The 18,661-nt window shown below is 33.4% G+C and overlaps 2 protein-coding genes across 2 annotated transcripts; one reads left to right on the top strand and one right to left on the bottom strand.

Moving 5' to 3' along the window:
* Positions 1–689: 689 nt before the first annotated feature.
* LOC108994874 (amino acid permease 3-like) lies at positions 690–3,753 on the bottom strand. Its single transcript, XM_035690764.1, has 7 exons — positions 3,697–3,753; positions 3,347–3,473; positions 2,970–3,200; positions 2,773–2,878; positions 2,437–2,651; positions 1,470–1,618; positions 690–1,313 (listed from the first exon to the last, which is right to left on the bottom strand). Exons 1-7 carry the CDS (start codon positions 3,751–3,753, stop codon positions 690–692), a joined length of 1,509 nt encoding a protein of 502 aa, XP_035546657.1.
* Positions 3,754–13,646: 9,893 nt separating this feature from the next.
* LOC108994873 lies at positions 13,647–14,168 on the top strand. The gene has a single exon (XM_018970266.2). The coding sequence runs from the start codon at positions 13,647–13,649 to the stop codon at positions 14,166–14,168; it is 522 nt and encodes a 173-aa protein (XP_018825811.2).
* The last annotated feature ends 4,493 nt before the right edge of the window (positions 14,169–18,661 follow it).

The following is an 18,661-nucleotide window of genomic DNA, read 5'->3' as shown; positions in this document are numbered from 1 at the left end:
AAAAAATACTTCCTCAATCACTAGATTAAAAAAAATAAAAAAGAAAATTAGGCAAACGTCCCTTGGACGTTACCTACTGCTAGTATATATATATATATATATATATATATATATATATAATATATCAATAAGATCACAGTATTGATACTAAAAGAAAAATAGATTTTTGTGATTAATTTATTATAACTAAAAGACTATTCATAATTAATTTTAATTATAAATAGTCATTTCATTAGAATTAGCTGAAGATAAATAAACAATTTTCTTGTAATATAAAATCACTTTTTTTTCTGCATCTTGGCTCAAATTCTTTCCACCCAACAAATTAAATTACCTAGCTAAATTATTAAATATGTGAATATATGTCAGACCATAAAGTCAAAAAAGTATATTTATGTAATTTCTGGCATTCTTATCAAGCAAGCAAACTATATATGGACGAAATAATCTCAAAATCAAGCATTGTAAGTAATTATAGTTTGTAACCAATCAAACAGCTAAATATATATGTTAATTAGGACCAGTAGCTAGAACCCAAGCAGCTTAGTAAGGCACAACCCTGCATGCATGTTTTATCGAGCTTTAAGTATTTGTAATAGTTCGTAACGCTGATATATTTAGCATATGGATGATGATCTACCTAGAAATACTTCGGCTTTATGAAGGGATCATAATAATTAGATCACCCACTAATTAAAAAGATCAACACTAGAGGCAGCAGCTGTGGCTATGGTAACAATGAGGCACCCGACACTTAGGATTTGAAGGCAAATCCATCTTTTGCTCCACTTTGGTATCTCCTTTTGCACCATATATATCTCCACTGGGAAGTAAACTGTGATAGGCCAAAAGGCCAAAATCTGAAAGAGTTTAAGCAGGTCCAGGTAGATTGCTAGAAACATTGATAACACAGTGGTTGTGATCACGAAAAGTGTCCTCCAAACCAGTCGAAAGAGGTTGAGTTTGTAGGGACCAAAATGCCTGCAGCCGGTCGGGATTTTAATGTCTTTGGCGATGAATTCATTATCCGGGAATCTCTTTGCTAGGGTTTCCTCAACCATGGCCAAAATGGGTAGCAAATAGATCTGGTATCCTCCAGAAAATTGGATTACAAAGGCAGCACTTGCTATCATGTCAAGCAGCCAATATGGTTTATAGAAGCCATGGAGGAGGAATACAGGCCGAGATTTATTTCCAAAAGCAGCAAAATGGAAGCAGCCATGAAGCATGGAGACAAAGGTTGTGAGTATAAGGCTAAGTCCTGTGGCCTTTTTCATTGTCTCGGCTTCTGATGGTGGGGATTTAACTGTATCCTGTTTTACATGATTTGGTTAATTAGTTGATCAACAAGGTATAATTAATCATGCATGTTAAAAATAAAAAATAAAAAAATGAAGCTATGAATTCATGATATACGTACTTTGGACAAGATATATATATTATATATATATTATATATATAATATATACCTCGATCTCAATAAGGACGGCTGAGAAATCGTATGCATGAGCTATATCCCCGATTGCTTGGACGATCTTCAATATATTTTGGGCTCGAGTCATAGTATTATTACTGTCCGTTAATGGAAGGTCAGTATAATGATAAATCCCATGCACACCTGACAAGAAGATGATCTAGGTATTTTAGCAAAATATGGCAAGAGAATTATCAATGAATTTAAATGTACATATCATTAATATACATACATAGCTAATTAATTAAGAAATCATTTATGGATATTAAAACTAAATTCTAAGAAAATCTTGATATAATTAAACAATTAGCACAAAGATTTTGGTTATAAAATGAAAACTTTGACGTGAAATGTCATGCTTGACAGATTCTTTGGGAGATCTAGCCCCGTGTGGTTTGAGAAGCCATCTCAACTCATCATTACAATTTTATTAAATTTTTACATAAAATATAATAAACAATTCAATTTTTTCAAATCTCAAAATAATAATATTTTTAAAAATAATATTTTAATAATATTTTTAAAAAATAATATTTTATTAAATTTTTAACTTTTATAAAAAAAACATCTCATTTCATCTTACTGTCCAAAGAGAAGCCTTGTCTAGCAAGATCTTTATGCAGCAAGCTTTGGCCAAGTGTGAGTCATGGTCAAGTTGTCCAGTAAAATTATCTCCTGTTACTTCGATTTTTTATCCAACTTTAAATCAAACTCAACCCAAATCAGTTCGACTACCTGCAAATTTTATCATTTGAATTTGTGAATGCATCGTTTTTACACTAACACCATGCAATGTTCATTTTTTCCAGTCAGATTCCGATCGAAGTTTAAACGATTTTCTTGTAATATAATTGAGCAAAACGTACAAAACTTGCATGCACGCACGCACGTACCTGCAAATTATTCATCAGAAATTAAGATTAAAAGTAGAAAAACATAAGTTACAGCTTGTACGTACGTACCTGCAACTTTAGCGATAGCAAGTCCAACACCAATTCCTGAATAAAGTAGGAACATCATAAGACACAGAATGGAGAAACTGCGCAGCCGGGAAAACTTGCTGGGAATTTGAAAGAGAATTATTTGAGCAACGGCGAAAGCCATGAAGTATGGCATGTGATTAACATAACATGCACCAGCTGCGTTGCGACATGAATTAGAGAGCCAGTTGATATCCCTGTTTAATTGAAAAAAACAACCAGTACCACCACCCAAATGTCCCATAATTAATTAGGGACTAAATTAAAGGACTAACCAAACTAAATGATAAATAAGATACTGTACGCATGATTTCAAACCTAGCTACGGGACTCATCATTAGCGAAGCAAATACAGTGTACTCGCTGGCTGCTCCAAGAAGGTTCAGGTACTGAATCACCCAGCATATTTTGACCTTTGCCCCATCTAGAAAGTAAATTAAAAACCATGAAAAGCAAACAAAAATATATATATATTTTAACATTGTTACTTTGATTGGAAATTTTTTTCCTTTTACCCAAGTTGGATTGAATGGCATCCGTGTAAGTATGGTTTCTCTTGGCAGTGACGGGTGAACGATAGCAAGCGCAGAGCAAAGCGGAGGTGCAGTAAGTCACGAGGGAGAAAAAAATGATCACGGCCGGACCAGCAACCCATCCAAGTTGTGCAACGTTCCCTGGCAAGGACAGAAACAAAGGGCTAGCCACACTAGCCATTGTTACGAAAACACTTGCAGTCCAAACCGTCCCTGCACCGTCGAAAGTTAAATGTTTATATAATTAGGCCAGAAGAGCTAGCAAACACATGATTCAGCACGGCATGGACTAGTTTGAACCACAAACCAACCCTGCATGACAGAAACTATTATTTTGAACACCGGCCTGCCTTAATTACCTGCTCGCTTTGGGCGGCGGCCATCGTCGTCGATGGACTCAGAGTCGCCGCAGCCTCGTGAGAGCAGATCTTCGTCGGAAAGCTGGTGATTTGTGTCAGTGTTCTGAATCTGATGCATCTTTATGGACTGCATATATGGTATTAAGAACGCATCATGAACATAAACAAGAATGAGTTTATTTAACATATATGATGCATTTTTATGCACCATATATAAAAATTTATATGAAATGATCGAAGTGACTAGGAAGAGCTCAATACAGAACTCCTGCGATTTTGGTTATTCCAGAGTTTCCATTGTGTGTGTCGCTGTGTGTTCATGGGCATAAACGAGAGAGAGAGAGACTAACTTCACCGCTATCGCGTGAGTTCTTATCATGACTGGGAGCTTGAGTTCCCATGGCCATGGCTGTGTTCGCTGTAGACAATTGCAGAAACCCTTTAGATCAGATGGCGGAAGAAAACGTGAATGTAAATGCAAGTGTCGGCTTAATAACGAAGTTTCTCTGAACTTAAGGAGTTTGGGCCGGCCTCACAATAATGAGAGAGTGTTAGGAGTCGTTTGGATTTGAAGATGACTTGAGATGAGTTGAGATGGATTATAAATAGTAATGAGATGAGTTATGAATAGTAGTAAAATTTGTGAGTTAAAATTACTGAATAGTAATAAATAATAAGGAGATGAATTGAAATGAGTTGAGATGAGATGAGATGAACTGTGAGTACAATGATGCAGACGATGACCGACCCGCCGGGGTGGGGGTTGGTCATTACTCATTAAACCATGCAATCTGCCTCTCAGTCCTCTCTATGTCATTAATTGATCTAACGCAGGAAAAATCAAAGACGCTTACGCACTGTCATTTCTTATATTTAAATTTTTTCTTTTACATTAATTTTTTAATACTTTTAAATATTTTAAAAAAAATTATAATATTATTAAATAAAAAAATAATATTTATAATCTTAAAATGTGTAAGTCTTATATATCCTTTTTAAAAAAATAGATTAATATAAAATTTATATTAAAAAAATTAATTTTTTAATAATAAACTTTACTTTTTTTTAAAATAAAATGAAAGAAACTTAAACATTCTAAATTAAGTAAAATAAAAATTAATTAGGAACGAAATTGCAACGTGAATCATTTTCGTTATAAATTGCGTGTAAGCATTCTCACTTCGATAAATCATTTTCGTTAGGTTATAAAATCATATTATTTTTACAAGATGATTTTACAAAAATAACTCTCGTTTAACACGTTGTTATACAAAAACAGACACGTAAATGGGGACAAGGGACACGACAAGGGACACGTAAGGTGTTGTACGGACCAGTAGTTTTTCAAATAAGATGAAATAATCAAACAACCATAATAACAAATCAAGAAGTCTGAGATTCCACCACCAACTTTAGCCAAGTGGGTCAGAGTTCACAAAACGGCTCGACGTGAATGATTATATGCATCAGAGTTTAAACAATTTTTATTGTATTAAAAATGAGAAAATATATTTATAATTATGAATTGTATAACTTTTATGTAATTATTTTAAAAAAAATAAATAAAATATAAGATCTATATGAAAAAATTAATTTTAATATTAAACTCAACTATTTTTCAAAATAATTACACGGTATTTACATACTCTATAATTATATGTAGAATTACACGTTAAAAATATGAATTTTTCTCTTTTATTTTAGAATATCAAAGATTATGAAATCTCCACTTGTCTCAAAAGTAAGTAGGGGCAATTTATGTTTGTAAATAATGTTCGTGTTGTGTCAAGTCATATATAATATTCGACCAAATGGATCAATCCGAATCTGATCTGTTAAGATATATGTGTCAAACTTTCAAACCATAATCTAACCCATTTAAATTGACATGTTTTATAATTTATTAAAAATATTTCAATATGATATGACTCATTTAAACCCGTTTCATGCAAATGAGTTGAACTAATATGAAAAACTCATTTGACATGATTAACATAATTTTACATAAAAGTTAAAATCTATTTTTATTAGTAGTCACAATATCTTTAAAAAAATAATAAAACTACTTACTAACAAAAAATATCAGTATTTTTCAAGTTTTAACCTATAATAAAACAAACATTACAAACCTTACAATAAAAAATATGAGCATAGGTGCACAATTACAATCTTAACAATATAAATATAAGTATATTGAGAAATATCAATATTACAACTCAAAAATATTATAATTCTGGAAAAAAAAAATTAAATGGATTATTGCGGGTTGATTTTAGATTAAGAGACTTGACCTATTATTGATCCGTTTATTAATTAAGTCTTAACGGGTCAACTTATTTTGACCCGATCTCATTTATATTACACTTAAATCTGTTAATTTCGTGTCGTATTTTTGTTGGTCCACAATATTATTAAACAATTTTTTCTTAATTTCTATATAAAAAAAAAAAAACTAAAAATAATAATAATAATAATAAAGGGATGCTTGAACGGGATCCTTGCATTGCCCTTGAAACAATACGTGTACTACGTGTAGGTTGAGATGAGAGGACTCACATGCTGTTTTATTTGGAATGTTCTTTCTAAATATGTTGGTGGTGCGCGTGCATCACTTTGATGCTCGAAGATCTAATATTTTTTTTATGGAATAGAAAAAATAAACAAAAATAAACAAAAAGATAAACTATATTTAATTTTGAGCATTTTCAATGGCTTATTTATTTTATTCTTTAAAAAATTGTCATCGAAACTTTTTTTATTTATTTTACATACTAACTTTTACAATATATCATACATCAATTTATCTATTTTTTATTTATATCATTTAAATATTATACTTTTATTTATTTCAAATATTATATTCTCTACACAGTACACATCATATATTTCAAATATCTCTATACATCATATATTTTGATATTTGTAATATTTCTTTATGTATAATGTAATATTTTAAACTACTTAAAAAAAGAGTAAAACAATAAAAAAATACATATCTTTATTATTAACAATATCAAAATTTCTACATGCATAAAAGTCGAAATGACTATAAACAGAGTGCTAAAGAGTATATAAGAGATAAAATAGTAGGGCCTGTGTAAAAGTAATAAAATGGTTAAAATGAAAATAAGATAATAAAGAAAGAAGATGAAACGAGAGAGAAATAATAAAAAATTGTTTAGAGGAATAAACAGTAACCTCCACATGTAGAGGATTTACTGTAGCTAAATGTAAAATAGAAATAGAATAGATGATTTAATAGATGAACTTTTAGCCATCTTTCTTTATATTTTATAGAAAAATGTATTTTACAATAACTATTGGGAGTATTCTAGCATCCTCATTGGCCAAATTCATTTTTAAAATTTAGTCAATATCACACTTTTTAACATCAGCCCTGCTACATGTACCCGGCATTGAGTACCTTTTGGGGAATCGACTCCCACGTCAGCCGATATTATTTAAAAACAAAACAAAACCAACTGTGATGGATGGCCTGGAACTTCTTCTTTGCTTCTTCTATGAACTTTGAGTTCCCCGAAGCTGAACAACGATTGGGTGCCAACTCTAGCGCAACAAGTAAAATATGTTTCGTATAGCAAGGTTCTACAATTCACACAGTTTCTCGCATATCCTAGTAAAAATTTATCGTTTCCGAACCCTTCTCTTTTTCTCTTACAGGAAATCCCGTAAACCAAAATCCTCTTGCAGTTGAAAAATTATCATAAAAACTAAATTTTCATGATCTGGAAGGAACCCATATGTTCATTTGAGAAACTAAGCTCAAGAAAAGTTTTCTAGGAGATGTTTTTAGATTTAAAAGAAGACCCATTTGATTGAATCGTGAAGAAAATCCTTCGAAAAAAGCTAACAAGAAAGGTTTCCAACGCTAACCAGTGCAAGTTTCTTATAAGCATTCCTGAGCTCCGACGCAGTGCATTCCTTTTTCATCCCAATGGCTCATTTGGTTTTCATGGCAAAGAAAGGGAGAGGAGAGAAGAAAATCAGCCTCAAGAACACTCCAGAAACCGGTCTATTTTTATATAAGCATTCACTTTTACATTTATTGTTTTTTATTTTTTTTTGGTTATTTTCATAACACTACAATAATTTAATATCTCGATTTTAACAATTAATTCCAAGTGTTTCATTATCTGTTGACTGTGTGATAAGGACATGGGTGCGGTTGAGATTGCAGGGTGGTGGTAGATTTCTTTTCCAGATTGTGTCCAGAAACTTCTGTTTTAACTATGAGGTCTTTTTTCACAGCACACTTTGTGAGATTGATGAGAAATGAAACCCCAGATTTGGGTATCTCAATTGGCATGAAAAAGAGGTGGAGGAAGACGCACTTTCGTCTATGGCGATTGGAAGCTTGCTCCCGATGCTGTATATGTTTCGTGGGTATACCAAAGGAGTTCTGCGTTTTAGATGAGAAGAAGATGCAAATAAAAAGATAGAAGAAACAAGTTACAATCAGTCGATCATCTGCAGAGGCAGAGTACTGAGCCCTTGCAACAACAACTTGTGAAATTCAATGGCTTTTATATGCATTGCAAGACCTGGATATCAATCATTCACAGTCAGCTTTGTTATAAACTAACAGTAAATCAGCAATATCCTTAGCCACAAATCCAATTCAGCATGAGAGAACAAAGTATATCCAGATTGATTGACATTTGATTAGAGAAAAATTGCAGCAGAATGTTATTAAACTCTTCCATATTCCATCGAGATTACAGATAGCAGACATATATACAAAGCCCCTTGGATCTCTACCCTTTCATCATAATCTTCGCAAGATGAACATCATTAACATCCATGTTCATCTTGAGGGGGGTGTTGGAGTGTTACATCTCATATTGAAAGCATGGAATTAAAAAGGAAAGAAGAAATACTTAAAATAGATAGAAAATCAGAAAAGGAAAGTTAGTTATTTCAGTTTATTCTGTTATTATTTTGTTGACGTATTATAAATAGGACTCAAGTCTGATTTAAATTTTCAATCCATTCAATTCAGTCATTTTACCCAATTCAATTGCCTTCTCTATTTTCGATATATTTTGCCTTCACCAAGTTCAGATTCAAGACTTCGTCTGATTCTCAACACCATGTTCGATCCCCAGTAACTTTAAGAAATCCCTAGCTAAAGTTTTAGTATCATCATCTAAGGTACTTGATTTATTGAGAATTTTTTTATCTTGATAACTTGATTTAACCTCCATCTTATTTTCATCCTCAAGGAACTCAGATATAGGCCGAAAATGACTTTTTTTTCTCATTCCGGCCTGTTGTGCGATTTTTCAGCATTGACACTCAAATTAGATTCTTCATTCATAAGAAAATTTAATATTTTCCTAGTCAATTACAACTACTCATTGCAAAAGCATTTCAAATCTGTAAGACTTGGAGTTAATTAAGCAATCACAATATAATTAAACGCACTTGTCTTCTTCTCTTTTTTTTTTTCAAAGCAAGCAAATTTCATTCGTAAAGGAAAAGATTATACATTAGGAGGGGGTGTAGTTCCCCAACAAACACTCCAATACAATAACCACAGTGGAAAAGTGATGGAAAAAATGAAAATAAAACGAATTTTGGGACCAATTTATTGGTCCACACCCATGCTCTACAAAGAGAGCGCCATCTTAAAAGATGGTTTTTAAGTAAGCCACTGATGGAGGCAATGTAAGCTATAGGACTGCAGTTTGTTGTCTTAAGATATTTTTTGAAGAGATCTGTAGTCTCTATTTCAATATCATCGGTTAGGGAAAACAATAATATGGTAGAAAGATTAGCATCGGATGGACTGATCTAGACGAATCATCTGCCTTTTTGTGCCTCTGTGGTGGCGCGTGGAGGCCATGCGCCAATAGTTGGGAGGTGAGGTGGGGCAGATCTGAAAGATCGTGAGGTGGAGAATCTGCTAGTACGGCGCGTGTAGCCGGCAGAGTCATCATGGCGTGGTGGTGCGTGAAGACCACTCGTGGAAGTAAGCCGTGTGCGAGGATCACGCGCAGAGATTTTTGATGCGGTTCAATGTCATCCCAATATATCGGCGACTATAGGGTTGCGTGGTGGGACGCGTGTCGACTGATGGTGGCCAGAGTGCAATAGATTTGATAAAAACCAAACCGGTCGAGGGGATGAGAGAAAAAAATACTACCATGGAAGCATATCATAGCTCTCAACCTCCTCTTCGGCAGAGACACTCGGAGTGATTTGGACTATCTAGAGAGAAGGAAGAGCTTCTCTTTTTAAAAAGAAGGCGAGGGTCGGATGTCTCTATAAGGGAGGTTAATTAAACGCACTTGTCATTATCATTTATCACAAGTATTTACTTAAAACCTAGAGTTCAAAAGTATTGTTTCAATGTTTGGCGAAAAAAATCATAAGATTTAAAGAGTACTGTTATTTTAAAGTCTTTACACCATACATTATTTATGTGACATAATTTGATTTATAAAATAATTTTTTTACAAATCAAAATTTACTTTTTTTTTTTTTATTGGAGGAGGGGGGTTTCGAACTCCTGATCTCAATTTTAAAGGCTGGGGATTATGCCAATCAGGCCACAAGCCTTTGGCAATCAAAATTTAATATTTAAGAATTGTGAATGATATACTTTATACGCCAACTTAAAAATATAATAACTCAGCCTTAAATGCTTTCCCACTTTTGGTGGATATATTGTACTACCACTCAACACTCCTCCCTAATTAAATAGTATGTTCTTGACTTCTCATGAATAAACACCAATTCATATTAAAAAGAAAAATCAATTTGATGGTATGATATTTTGTGAGTGGGTGAGCTCAGTATAATTACTACATCATTTTAAAACTTTGAGCTCAGTATAAGAAGAAACTCACTTTAAAATTATTTTTTTGTAATTTCTTTATGTTTGTAATACTTCTCAAACAAAAATAATAGCATATATGTGCTTTGATGAAAATAATGAATAGGTTTCAACCGAACTAAAGGCAGTTTGAAACTTGATAGTGTCAAGATCAGCAAATATGGTCGCTATTGAGCAAATGGTAGAGATTCTTTATGTCAATTCTCATTGCAGCTCCTCAAGAGTTCTAAGTACTAGTGCAAATTATGTGGGCACGATTTGGCAAAAGGAACAGTCTTTCTCTTAATTGAGAGAGGCTTCATTGCTGTAAGATCACTTTGATTATTTTGAGTACATTTATATAATTATGTTTTAAATTGATGATATTTATGTAAAAAAATATTATTCTTATTAGTTATTTTATAAACATATCATTCATTTAAAATAGGATTGTGAAAAAAATTGTGGGTCATAAAGCTTGCATACCGATGGTCGCAACTGTGGGTCTTTAATTGTCATGATCCACAACGGCTATCGTGGTTTTGGATCATAGAAACCCATGACCAAGTTATGGTCATACAGTCGTAGACTACCGCTTGGTTGTGTGTGGAGAAGAAGAAGTGAGTTGAGAGGAGGAGAAGAGAGGACAATGACTTGTGAGACGTAAAATTCCGGGCAGGGTTTTTTTTTTATACGTTTTTTGTATGTATGCATGTGAGTGAAATTTCAGGCACGTATGGTACTCACCTGCTCCCCACTTTTATACCTTTTTTTTTTTTTTTTGAGTTAGGGTTGCCCGCCCATCCTCTAGTGGGACGGGTGGACGTCTATGTATCATTTCCTAATTAATTTATCCCATTTATACGTTCCTAAAACCATTTTTAAGAAGTTTATTTGCTTATTAAACTGAAACAAACACAAAAGTTTGACAAAGTAAAGTGAATTATTAATCAAGCAAGTGCTCCTATTATAAATAGGGAAGTTTATAACCTGAACAATTTTTGGACAAGTCAGAAGGGAGGAGCAGAAGCTTAACCCCCGTCTGGGTTGAGAGGATGAGATGTTTGGGTGAGCAAAATCGTCTCTGAGAGACAAAAAGGTCCCTAAAAGATATTTATGACAAGTTTGGAGAGTGAGATAAGATGAAAATTTTGTGAATAATAGTAAGATGGTTTGTGAATAGTAGAGAGATAGTTTGAATTTTGAGAAATGAAAGAAAAAAAATTGAATAAAAAAATATAAAGTTAAAATGTTATTAAAATATTATTTTTTTAATATTATTTTTATTTGAGAATTTGAAAAAATTGAATTATTTTTTATTTTTTGTTTAAAAATTTAAAAAATTTATAATGATTAATTTAAAAATATTTATATTTAAATGATGATTGAGAATGAAATGAAATATGAACGTTGAGATAAATTATTTTTTCAAACAAGTCCTTACTGTATCGAACTTTTCTACCGTACATTATCAATCAAATAGTAATGAATGGGTTAAGTTGATTGACAATAATGCCTGTTCCCCTAGGCAGCCTCTACAACAGCAACTCTTTTATAAAATATAATTATTATAACAAAATTTAGATACATCAAATCAAAATGAAAATAAAATTTAAAAAATATATTATTTAATTCACTAATAGTAGTCGTCAATTAGTTGTTGGTTATCTTTGAAAACTCTGATAAGTATCATTCAACTACCATTCTCTACGATGGATGTCGGCTATAATTTTATTTCATCAGTTATATTTATTTTATAATAAAAATAGTTTTATAATTTGATGAATTATATCAATTCTTATTAATTTATAAGATTATTTTTATATAATTATTTTGTGACTTAATTTTATATAAAAGAAGTTTAAACTATTTTTTGACACTTATTTTTGGTAGGGGTGTCAATATGTGATACAACTCATTAACCCAATACGAACACGACACGATAAAAGTGGGTTAGGGTTTATCCTTAACGGGTTCGGATCAAAACGGATTGACCTGTTAAGACACGATAGCTTAACGGGTTGATAACGGGTCAACCCGTTATGACCCGTTAAGAAAATTAAAATTACAATTATACCCTTATACCTAAAAAATAAAATTGTTGAGATTTTAATTTTGATATTTTTATTGTTTAGATTGTAATTTTAGACTTGTAGTTAGTTTTATATTTTTTATAGATATTATGATTTTAACATTTATATAAAATTATGTTAAACTTAACTAGATTAAAGAGGTTAATTTTGGGTTTGTTTCAATCCATTTATATAAATAGGTCAAAACGGGTTGACACGACACCACCCGTTATGTTATTGGGCCGTGTTAGGATTTGAGATTTTGATACGATAAGCTTAACAGATCAAATTAGGATTGACCTATATAATATAATATATATATCTTGACACGACACGAACACGACCCGTTAACACGATTTGATACCCTTAATTTTTGAGAAAAGCAGGGGAGGGGTTTAATGAGACGAAAATGCTAGCTAGTAAATGAGACAACGAAGGAAAGTCCGCTCCCCATTAATGGCAAATGTTCAATCATTAGTTAGGTGGGTGTCCTTAGTGAGAGCTCTGCTACATTTTCCAAACCCTAATCCATGCGTCACCATGTGCTCCTTTTATAAACAAATTCAACAATATTCTTTAAAAATAATGGAAAATTAGTATTAAAACAAGACTAATTGGAATCACAGGACTAGGGTGACTGCTATGTGCCCTGGCTTTTCATGCAATTCATGCAGTTTGTTGAGAACATACGTATCATACATTACAGTTGGCCAGATTTTCTGTCCTCTAACTTTTTCTTACCTTTTATGTAGATTTCAGGTGAGAAAAAGATAGAAGTGTTATAGTCATTAAAAAAAAAAAAAAAAAAGTTATATATAAGTAAACTCACAAATAGATATAATTTTATATGATATGTTACGTATTATGCATATCAAATTATATCAGATTATAAATTTACTTTTAAAATATCTTTTCATAATTAAAATATTTCTCGAAATAGATAGATGTTTTATATAGGTGATATAATACTTATTTCTTATAGTTGAATGTATTGTTGTCCATATAAAATGAATCTTATAGTATTACTCGTTGTTGGGCCAACTTCTACTTCCTCTCCCTCTCTCTCACTAATTTTATGAAATATGAAGGTAAAAAAAATAAAATCATATATTTTTAACTGTATGCAAGAGTGTAAGTTTATGTCTAAATTTTTTTCTTTAATTTAAATTTAGATAAAAACTTGGAAGATTGTGATTCATAGAAGATGCACAGAAGTAATGTGCTGCTTAGGTCCCTCAGTTACACGCAATCTCTTTAATTACCTGGCCTACACTTTCTGCATGAAAATCCATGCACCAGCGCGCCTGCCTGTACTCGTAATCTGATCTCCTTAAAATATTATCAGATAAACTAGCAAATCCCCATCTCTCTCTCTCTCTCAAGAACACCCATGGGGAATGTGACATCTTGTGCTCCTTCCATAATCTCATCAAGTGGAGCAGTGAAGGTCATATTCAGCGATGGAAGATTTGAAGTCTACACAAAACCAGTAAAAGCAGCAGATATCATGCTTGAGAACCCTGGACAATTTGTCTGCGAATCCAGCACCCTCAAAGTTGGCCACAGGATTCAAGGCCTTCTAGCAGATGAAGAGCTTGAGCTGCGGCGCCAGTTCTACTTCCTCCTTCCCATGGAGCTCCTCTACTCGGTCCTTACACTCGAGGAAATGAGCTCTCTCTCTTACAGATCTTCCAAGGCTTTAAAGCATGGAAGCTTCAACAACTTGGGCAAGATCTTCCCTGTGCTTGGGGAATTTTGCATGTTTCCTTCTGAAGCCAAGACATTAAATGGTGATCAAGACACAGATCATCATGATCTTCAGCAAGAACCAGTCCTGCAGAGGTACTCAAAGCAGAGATCATGGAAGTCTGCGTTGGAGACTATTGCTGAAACACCATGTAGACAATCATGAGATCTCACACATAGCTGTATTTTGTTTTCTTTGTTTTCTTGAATTTCCTTTTCTTCATTAAGTCTTTTTGTGTTATATATTTTTTAGATTATGAGTAATCAGGTAAAGAGGAAAACTTTGATATTCTGGGATATTTCATTAATGTCTATACCATTTATATGATATATTATATGCATCTTTGGAGTACTTACTCATTAAACTCAACATGGGTGGTTATGTAATATTTAAAACTCAATTCCAAAATGTGTTTAGTATTTTCGATGGAACGATACTAAATATTATTACATTAATTATTTTTAAAATGAGTTATAAAATAGCTATATAATATAAGACAATTTAGGCTTTATTTGGATACATAAACACTTTCAATCCATCTCATTTCATTATTACAATATTTTAAATGAGCTGAATAAAATATTATTAGAATACTAAATATTGTTAGAACATGTAGAAAGAGTAGTGAAAGTGAAAGTGAAACTGTGGACCACTTGCTGCTTCATTGAAAGGTTTCTAGGGCTGAATGACATTCTTGGCAGAGTTGTGTTAGCAAGGGTTATGCCTAGGAGGGTGGCTGATCTTCTTGCCAGCTGGAGAATCTTCATGGTATCCTGTGAATTCCAGCAATATGAAAGATGATTCCAATTTGCCTTTTGTAGTGCATCTAGAGGGAAAAAAATGATCAAAACTTCGATGATAAGGAATGCTCCCTAGAGGAGCTTAGAAGATTCTTTTTCAACACATTTTTTTTTTTTTTTTCTAAACAATAGCTTTAGACTTTAATGGGCTTAATGTTCATGATTTCTTTGTATCTATTTCTCCTTCATGAATCATAGCTAGGTGTTTTCTCTTATATGCATCCAATGTACTTGGTTATGCCAATTAATATTAATAAATTTTTACTTCTAGAAAAAAACAATATGGAAATCTTTGTGTAGCTGCTTTGATGCAATGGACTCAATCATATTAGATAAAAGAAAATAGCAGCCACACCTAGGATTGTAAACAAACTGAGCTGCTCAGAAATAGCTCAACCTCTGCGGCGCCTGAGGTTGGTTCACTTCCAAGGTTGAACCAAAATTTAGGCTCATTTCTCAATCTACGCTCAAATCAGGGAAGCTCGTATAACTTCATATTTTTTGCATAATATTATTTTTAACTTTCTCATAAGTAAAGAAAATTTTATTAAAAATTATCATAAAAGGCACGCCCCAGCCACATAGTTGGTATACAAGAGGAACACCTGACATGAAACTCAGCCTACTAAAATATATAGAAGCTGCCCAAAGTAATAGGTATTGAAAAAGAGCATTCCAAAATCTTCTATCGTCAGCTCATGGTCTTAACTTCAGAATGGGAGCATCGCAAGTATTTTAGAAGATAAGAGTGGATCAAACTCTTAACACAATAGATGTTTAAATCCATGTGAATATAATTCTTGATATAGATAGTATATATATAAATAACCTATCTTTTTTTAGTAAAAAGTCATTTATATTTGATTAAGATTTTCCGATTTAATTTTTAAAAGTTCATGTATATAAATAACCTTATCTTTTTTAGTAAAAAGTTATTTATAGTTGATTAAAAATACAAGATTTTCCTATTTAATTTTTAAAAGCTCATGTATATGGTTCACCAAGCTAGCTAAATGATTAAATTGACTTTATGTAACATTTCAGTAATGAAACACGTATTTCATTTCAAAAAATAAAATTTTTTGAGTAGCTCATGAAAAAGCTTTTATCAGCTCATTTGACAAAAAAGAACCAATTAAGAACATAAAATGTAGCTCGATGATAAAGTCATGCTTAGCTTGTGTTTGAATAAAAAATTAAATTAACAGAATATATAGTTTGAACCTTCAATACTTGGCTTGACTAGGCTGATCAACTATAGCCATAGCCGTGCCTCAAAGGAATGGAAAGAAAAAACCTCAGTAGTCAAGAGATCATTAATGCTCTTACCCTCCTCATTTTCCCAAAACCGCAGCAGCCCATCAGCTGAACCTGAAAAAGACATCATTTTTTTAAGAAATATTGGACCAGCATGCCATGACAGAAAAGCAAATGGAAAGATTAACACAGCTAACAGAATGGGTGACAAGGACCTAAGGTTCAATCAACCTGTTATTATTCCTCTGTCCAATGGGGAATACTCAACATGACATAATATTGGACCAGCATGGCATGCTAGAGCCTAGAACAGCTTCACACGTTCCCCTTGAAACCGACCACGCTCGTGCTGTCCAATCATCACTACCAGTAATTAAGGTATCGCCAACCACTCGTATTGACCTGCATATTTTACAGTCAAAGCATCTTTAATTACTATCCCTAACAAACTATAGAAGCAAGAAAATGTATATTATTATAATGATCTTTCATCGATCTCACCTTATAATCCATTTGCTGTGCCCTGACAGCTTGTGCATCTGATTCTGCCTAACTGCACGGATGTCCCAGATATTTGCAACCCTAGCTGTAATGCAAGTATTCACGTTCATAGATATACAGACGTACAGATATTCCGTGAACTGCATATGCTTCACTCCTCTCCATAATGTCTTCATTACTTGGAAGGAAAAAAGGGGTAAAAAATAAATTCCATGAATTTTTCTTAGAAGCTGCAATTATTTATGGCGTTATCATTTTCAAAGAGTGTCTAAATTAACTGAGGTAAAAAAATAGAAATTGGTACAATATATAGGGTTGAAGATGAGCGCTAGCTCCAAGCCTATATATATTAATACAATCCATGCAACACACCCCTAAGGGTTGAATAAACAGTCTCACTTCGAGAATGAGAACCTCTAGAATAAGAGAGTAAGAAGAAGAATAAACTAGAAAAATAAGAAGCCCACGAGCCAAAGGCCACTTGGACTGTTACAATCCACCTCCTAATATTAACCCACTACTTAGAGGTGGAGCTCGAAATTGATCTTTGTGGGGGAGGGAGTGAACCAATATTATATAATAAATAACTATTTTTTATTTCTTGAATAAATATATTTTGCTATATGTAGTCATACAAAAATGATTTTATAAACCTAATTAAAAAAAATATGTATTGTCATGTTCATCAGCTTAAGGATATATGGTGCATACCTATTATGGTAGTGAAAGATCACAGACTAAATATATTGATCCAAAGAAGGTACAAGTCATACCTGGGCCTATACTCCAAAATGATTAGTTTTTTTTTTATAAATAAAAATATTATATATATATCAATAGGAGTAACCAAGTACACTGGACGTATACAAGAAAACATCTGGCCCATACTAGAGAACTCCTAATGACCCAAAAAGCCTGTGAAAAACTACCCAAAATACATCAAGCCCGAATTGGAATAAAACACACCACCCTAACCCCAACCCCTTGTTTCCCATAAGACTAATACTCCACCCAAAACTTCCTCTATGAGAACGCCTTCATGATACCCTCCCTTTAGTCTTCCCTTGACTTGAGCTACCACCCTTAGCGTTGTAGTTGATTGTCTAAGAAAGATGCTTTAACTTCCTGCTTTTCTTAAAACTTGATTTGGTTTCAAGCGAGTGGCTCGCCTCAATCACAATGAGTAGTGCTTAAATTGGTCTTCACATCCTCCATGTGTGAGCCCCAAAATATGCTAAATCTCGTTAACCTTATGCAGAAATCAATCTCAGATGGTGAACCCGCTATATTGTTTATCAGAGGGAGAGAAACCTCGGGAACAACATTATCCCTTGACACAGTACCCAACTGCACTCCCGACCCTAGACATTCCTCCTCACAAGGCACCAACGACAAACCCATAATTTCCTCCCTGCCATATCCTGCATTCAAATCCCGAACCTCCTCAACAGCTATCTGGTTGCTGTCCATTGTTGCTGTCACCATTAAAGGTTCCTCCCCTCCATCTACGAGGACATTGCTTGCATGCGCTCCAACCCCTGACGATCCTTTTTGTGCCACTTTGTCAGACCCTATTGCTCCCTCAAGAAGCATAGAACAGGTAGGGGAAGCACTACCTTCTGTTACTCCATTTTCATCTTGAGAAAAACTTGGGGCTGTATGGGTGTGAAAAACATTTTCCGACCGGCCAATAACAAACAGACACGTAGGCAATCTATTCATCACTGAAATGCACCCGCATGTATGAGAAAAACACCCATAGCACAATCCGACACTCTCTCCCTCTCCCTTCCATCTTCACTCTCCCTCTCCCTCTCCCTCCGAGCCCTCTCCTTTCTCTCCCTCCCATCTACACTCCTCCACGGCCAACGAAAGCCCAAAAAAAAAAAACCCCAAACAAAAAAATCAAAACAAAAATAATGTACCCAACAGTATTCAATAAACCTATTTAGTAAATTATATAAATAAAATCCTGAAACCTCTCTCCCTGCTCATGAAATTTAGTATCGGTTGATAAGAAGTTGAACCCCAAGGTGCCTCTTCACAGTATCTCTCTCCTCACCGCATACCTGTACTGACCTCTCTGAATGTTGTCCAGGC

Source organism: Juglans regia, chromosome 6 (genome assembly GCF_001411555.2).
Source record: "Juglans regia cultivar Chandler chromosome 6, Walnut 2.0, whole genome shotgun sequence".
Lineage (NCBI taxonomy): Eukaryota > Viridiplantae > Streptophyta > Magnoliopsida > Fagales > Juglandaceae > Juglans > Juglans regia.
The sequence above is the reverse complement of the archived record's forward strand: the minus strand, read 5'-3'. Positions and strand labels throughout refer to the sequence as shown.

Excerpts from the sequence above, each read along its gene's own strand:
- LOC108994873 (XM_018970266.2), top strand. The coding sequence starts at position 13,647 with ATGGGGAATGTGACATCTTGTGCTCCTTCCATAATCTCATCAAGTGGA.
- LOC108994874 (XM_035690764.1), bottom strand. The coding sequence starts at position 3,753 with ATGGCCATGGGAACTCAAGCTCCCAGTCATGATAAGAACTCACGCGAT. Across the intron at positions 3,474-3,696 it reads ACTCACGCGATAGCGGTGAA|TCCATAAAGATGCATCAGAT; the intron begins GTTAGTCTCTCT and ends CCATATATGCAG. Across the intron at positions 1,314-1,469 it reads CCGTCCTTATTGAGATCGAG|GATACAGTTAAATCCCCACC; the intron begins GTATATATTATA and ends CATGTAAAACAG.